Here is a 6,648-nt window from a genome sequence, read left to right on the forward strand (position 1 = left end):
CAAGGCCCTCAGACTGAAGAACTCTTGCAGCAGTGTCAGCCCAAGGGGCTCAGGAACCAGAAAGCAAGCAGACTCATCGAGGGACAGCCTGCTCCTGGAAATTCACAGCAAGAACTTTCTTCTCTCTTTCCTAAAAGTGATCTTTGATCCCACCAACCCACCTACCTCAAAGGAGGGAGATTCATTCTAAGGAGCCATGATTCTTGTGCCCATTCTCCCCTTTGTGGTGATCTTCATACTGAGTGAGTAATATTTCGTTTTACTCACATATTTTGTTGCAGTTAGAATATTCTTAGAAGCATATTTTCTTCTGCTTATAGTAATTTTCTTTTTATTTTTTTAGCAGAAACAACAGAAGCACAATCAGTGACTCAGCCTGAAGACCAGGTTTCTGTCTTAGAAGGGTCCTCAGTGAAGCTGAAATGTAACTATTCTGTTTCTACGAGTCCTTATCTCTTCTGGTATGTCAAGTATCCCAAGCAAGGGCTTCAAGTCCTCCTGAGACACACTTCAGAGGAAAGTAACAAAGGTTTCCAGGCCAAACTCAACAAGGATGAAAGCTCCTACCATTTGAGAAAACTCCATGTTCAAGAAGAAGACTCGGCTACGTACTTCTGTGCTGTGAGTGACACAGTGAGAGTGCTCACAAGAGAAGCTGAACACAAACCTCCTGAGACAGTCTTTGAAATGTTCCTCTAAGGATGGTTTATTTTCTTTTGTTTTCTTTTCACAGTCCCTCAGACACAGCAGTACTGTTCCCAAGGAACAATAAAAAGTCATAGAATTATAGGATTTAGAATTAGAAGGGGCTTGGAAGACTAGTCCAAAGCTCTTAGTTAATAAGTGAGAATACTGAGGCAGAGAATAGTTGAACAACTTGGCAAAAATTTTACAGCTGGAAAGTAACAATACAGTTATTGTATTCCTTCAGAATACAGATATACCAAACTATCAATTCCTCACAAACACTTGTGACTGAAGAGATGAGTCCCAAACATTTAAAATTCCCACATTTCTCTCTGTATACATTTGATATTATCAGGGAAAGTCTGAGAATTCTTTTGGGCCAGAGCTTCAAACCAAATGACAGTCCAGAACCTTACTCTCCCTATAGTTCAATCTTCTTTTTAGTTTTGTTGACTCTGGATACATGGAAAATTTCAGGATAGTGTGATGGAAAGCACAATGGAAGACAAGCATTCTAAATCTGACTTTGTCACTTACTAACTGTGTAACTTTAGGCAAATAATTTTATCTCTTTGTTTCCTCAATTTAAATAGTAATAATAATGATATAAAAGATGGACTTGACCACTGAGATGCCAGTCCTGGGAAATGACTAATCCTCCTTGGTCAGTCCTTTATTACAATCTCTAGCAAATACAGAAGGAACATAAATAAGTCTCAGAGGACTTCACACCCAATTCTGATTGGCACTTACATTTTGGGTCCTCAAAGGAATGACTTTTACTGTTTTCTGGAATGGACCTTTATTGGCTAGTCCCTAATTAAGAGCACTTGCAATATCGTCCTTACAACTCGTTATGAGGAAACATCTTGTGATTTATGAATTACAGATGAGAGGCTGTATGGTCCAGTAGAAAGAGCACAATTTCTAGTGATGAAGGATCCGGGTCCAAATTTGTCTTCATGATTACTCTCTTGTCATTCTGGATAAGTTACTTAGCCTATCTGAACCTTGATCAGACGAGTTTCAGCCAATTTTATGCATCCCGGTCCATTGCCAGTCATCTTGAGTCTTGTCCTGCACTGGCCTCCAAGACTCTAGAGGAGAGAATGAAACTGATGACTTTGTAAAGCTGTGCCTTGCTTATATCTATTTTACAGGCAAGTCAAGATCTAAAAATTGGTCTCTTCATTGGTCCTCTGTAAGGATAAAGGACAAACAACAACAAATCTAAGATCCTATAATCTCTTGAAGTTCTTCTGTGCTGTATTATATAAATTAACCCCATTTTTCTAGAGAGTTGAGCCTTCATTCCAACCTGGTCTTTGATCTCTTTCAACTATGTCCACTTCTATTGATTTGGGAGCTGTCTAAACACCCAGGGTGTTTATTCTCTTATTTTGGAGGATGAATTATCATATTATTAATGACCTCTTACTATCTCACCTCTTACTGTCTACCACTTTTTACCAGATTCCTGCAAAGCTTTGTTAGGGAAGTTTTTAGCAAAAAGAAAAACAAAACAAAACAAAACAGAATAAACCTCTCACTAAGTGTAGGTAATCTTAGTTCAATCCTACCTCTGATGTCTGTGTAAATTTCACCTGTATAAACTTTGAGTAAATCCATTAACTTTCCTGGGATTCATTTTATTCATTTATTAGATGAAGGTGTTAGACTAAATGGTCTCTAAGATCTACATCTTGGTCATATAACCTTCTAAAATATCCATACCCAAGGATTCACTTGCAAACCTCCTCAAATAGTGGTGGGAGAGTGACAATCAACAAGGCTACATTAATCAAGCTGCATAATTTTCTCTGCTCAGTTGAGTATCTGTTTTTTATAGTATTTGTGTATAGTACTCTATATCAGAGAAAACAGGACCTAGAAAATAAACCCATTGAAGTTAAAATAATGACTTTTCTGTTCTAGGAAACGTTTGTGTGGAAATTGGAATTATTTCCTGATTTGAGGGACATACTGGGGAATGTACAGCTATTTTTGATCTAGGTTTTTGTTGTTGTTATTTTGTTGTTTGTTTGTTTTAATCATCCAAGAGTTTTCGGTCTGAAGTGAGGAGCATACTGAATTGGCCAAGACTTCATAATTCCTATTCTCTTAAATTGCCTTATATTGACTTTTATTCCTTAACTTTAGCTCAGAATGTCAGTATTCCACAAATGAAAGAAATGAACAAAAGGAAATGATTGAAATTCATATGTACATAGTCTTTTGTCTGATTAAGATATCTCTGTGGTTAAAAGTTAACCCTGGGCTCATCTTTTTTTTAAATCATTCTTCAGCTCTGCCAGTCATATTTTTCTCCTATATACTGTCTTTTCTGTCGATTTTCTTGATGTGATCCTCTTCTTTTTCAGCTCTGATTTATGTAACCAATCCTTTTCAGATCACTGAAATGTCATCTAAATTCTGCTCTCTCCAACTCTCCAGATGGTCTTCCAGGGTTGTCTCTTAAAAAATAAAAAGGTATTCTCTTCCTTGGTGATGAAATTTCTTACCAGGGATTCTTCTTACACAGATGATTCTCATATTTCTACATTTAGTCCCAGTCTGTCTCTTAATCTTTATTCCTTCTCCAACTGCCTTTTGTTCACCTTGAATTGGGTATTTTCTAGACTTCTTTAAAAAATGAAAATTCTTTATCTTTTCTCAAAGTTTTGTTTTCTTTCCAATTTGTCTATTACTTTTTAGAGCACTACAATCTTCCATGTCATCGATGTTTAAAACAGTGCCATTCTTGACTTCTCTCTTGTATTCATCTTGTATGTGTAATCTCCTGTAAGAAATTAACTTTTTTACCTTTAGAATATTTCTTGTTAAATATCACTTCTCCATTCACACAGAAGAAACTGTGGTACAGGCTCACTGAATCACCTGGACTATTTCAATATCTTCCTATTTGGTTTTTCTGTTTTAAATATTTCCCCACTCCAGTCCATCCTTCACTCACTGCCAAAATACTTTCTGAAAATATAGATCTGACCGACCTCATCACTTCCCTACTCAATTAACTGTACTGGTTCTCTATCTTCTCCATGATTAAATATAAAATCCTTTTGGACTTTTCATCTATTTACAACCTTTCCCCTTCATTCCTTTCTAGTCTTCTTACTCTTTAGTCCCTCCATAATCTCTGCAGTTGAGCAATATTGACTGTCTGCTTTTCTTGGTATAGAACTTTCATCTTCTGACTCTATTTGCTTTCATTAACTGTACCCCATTCTGGGAATACTCTTTCTTATCACTTCTGCTGCCTAGTTTTCCTGTCTTTATTTAACATTTATTTTAAACTTTGCCTGCTTAGGGAGGGCATTTCTGTCTTCTCACCTCCAATGCACAGCTTCCTCACCTCTGTCCTGCTGTCATTGCTTTCTCTCCGAGATTACCTTCCTTTCAAAGTGTTTACCTTAAATATTTGTTTCATATTGTTTCTACATTGAACCATGAGCTCTATGCCTAAGAGGCTAGAAAACCGTGATATAACAGTGTCATCCAAAAGAAATCATAAAAGAAGGAAAAGAACCCATATGTGCAAAAATGTTTGTAACAGCTCTTTTTATGGTGGTAAGGAATTGAAAATGGAGTGGGTCCCTATCAATTGAGGAATAGCTTAATATGTTATGGTATATAGATGTAATGGAATATAGTTCTATAAGAAAGAATGAGGAAGCCAACATGTTGGAGAGGACTCATGTTTCTTTCTGACCATCTCCTACAACCCTCAGACTAATTAGCAAATCCAGCCTCTGAATTAGCTCCGGACTTGCAGAATCCACAAATATTGGGAGTGCAACAAATTACCAATGGAAGATAATTTTGAAGATCACCAGAAAAGATCTGTTTTAATTGGAACAGAGGGAGGTGGGCCAAGTGTAAGCAGGCTGAGCACAGATATCAGCATAAGGCACCACAGAGTCCTCAGGGTGGTGCAGACTCCATGGGGTGGAGAATCTATGGGGAGGAATCCACAGGAATCTACAGCAGTGTTGGCCACTCTGCCCTGGTTGCAAGCTAATAGATCAGCAGAGAAGTTATAAAACATCTAACACAAACACAAAAGGTAAATAGTGAACCCCAAATCGCCAGAATCTCAAGGAACCTGACTAAGTCCACCCAGCACTGAGAGTGAGTCAGCACTGACCCAGCACAGCCGCTTGTAGAGGAAGCTTGGATAACCTTCCCCACCTTAAAAGCAGACTTTAACTTTTTAAAAAATGAGTAAAAAAGCAAAGAGAACTCTGGTAACAGACAGTTTTTACGGTGAAAGAGAAGAACAGATTTCAAACCTTGAGGAAACTAAAGTCAGATCATCTCCAGATGAAGTCCCAAGGGTGATATAAATTGGTGCCCACACAAGGCTTTCCTAGAAGAAATTTAAAAGTATCTTAAAAGAGAGCTAGAAGAAAAATGGGAAAAGGGAATGAAAATTTTGCAAGAGAGTTTGGAAAAGGCATATAACTCAATAAAAGATAGATTTGATAAAATGGAAAAAGAAAACAACCCCCAGAAAAAACAGAATTTGTGAAACAGAAAAAGAAAATAACTCCTTGAAAAAGAGAATTTGTGAAATGGAAAAAAGAAATAACTCCTTAAAAAAGAGAATTTGTGAAGTAGAAAAAAATTCCATAGAATAAAACAACTCATTTAAAAATTCAATTGGACAAATACAAAAAAGAAGTAAAAAAAAATGAAGAAAATAATTCACTAAAATTCAAAACTGAACAAATGGAAATGAATGATTCAGGGGGACAACAAGAATCATTCAAGAAAAACCAAAAAGAAAAAGAAAAAAATGTAAAATATTTAATTGGGAAAACAATTGACCTGGAAAATATATCTAGAAGAGACAATCTAAGGATTATTGGACTCCCTGAAAATTATGATGAAAAAAGAGCCTAGACACTATTTTTCAGGAGATGATCAAAGAGAACTGCCAGGATGTCATAGAATCAGAAGGTAAGATAACCATTGAAAGAATTCACCAAACACCTCTTGAAAGAGACCCCAAAATTAAAACTCCAAGGAATATTGCGGTTAACTTTCAGAACTATCAGACCATGATAAAAATATTATAAGCAGCCAGAAAGAAACAATTCAAATATCGAGGAGCCACAATAAGGATTACACAGGACCTAGCAGCTTCCACTTTACAGATCAAAGGGCCTGGAATCTGATATTTTGAAAGGCAAAGGAACTTGGAATGCAGTCAAGAATAAATTACCCTGCCAAACTGAGAATTTTCTTTCATGTAAGAATATGGAATTCAATGAAACAGGTGAATTCTATTTATTTCTGATGAAAAGACCAGAGCTAAACAAAAAATTTGACCTCCAAATATACAACTCAAGGTAAGCATAGAAAGGTAAAAAGAAAAGAACTCTTGAGAACAATATTTCTGTTATGGTGTACATAGAGAGTGCATGTATAATCTGATTTTACTGTTATAATATGGAAAAGAAACTAGAGGTGGAAAGGGGAACATACCAGAAAAAAGGGGAAAGTGGAGGTAAAATGAGGGAAATTACATCTCAGGAAGAGTCAAAGAAAACCTATTATTATTGAAGAAAAGAAGGGAAGGTGATGAACATTGTGTGAATTTTACTTTCATCTGATTTGGCTTAAAAAAGAATATTAGACATATTTGGTTTTACCAAGAAACTTTTCTCACCTTATGGAAAAGCGGGAGGGGAAAGGGGAAAAGGGAAGGGGTAAGCTAAATAGAAGGGAAAACAGAAATAGTGGGGGGGAAAGTATAAGGAAGGGGCAGGGTTTCAAAAGTGGGAGGACTGCTTGAGGCAAGTAATGCTCATAAGTAAAAAATTGGGGAGGAGTGAAAGGGAAAAAGAAAGAGAAAAGTATAATTTGGGGTTAATAAGATGGCAGAAAATACAGACTTAGTCGTTTTAACCATAAATGTGAATGGGGTGAACTCTCTCA

The 6,648-nt window shown here is 36.5% G+C and overlaps 1 gene segment (V, D, J or C); it reads left to right on the forward strand.

The window, feature by feature from the left end:
* Nucleotides 1–2,323, forward strand: LOC111718809. The segment is given in 2 exon segments: nucleotides 1–242; nucleotides 344–2,323. Coding segments are annotated over 2 exon segments (402 nt in total).
* Nucleotides 2,324–6,648: the final 4,325 nt, after the last annotated feature.

This window comes from Sarcophilus harrisii, chromosome 2 (assembly GCF_902635505.1).
Source record: "Sarcophilus harrisii chromosome 2, mSarHar1.11, whole genome shotgun sequence".
Classification (NCBI taxonomy): Eukaryota; Metazoa; Chordata; class Mammalia; order Dasyuromorphia; family Dasyuridae; genus Sarcophilus; species Sarcophilus harrisii.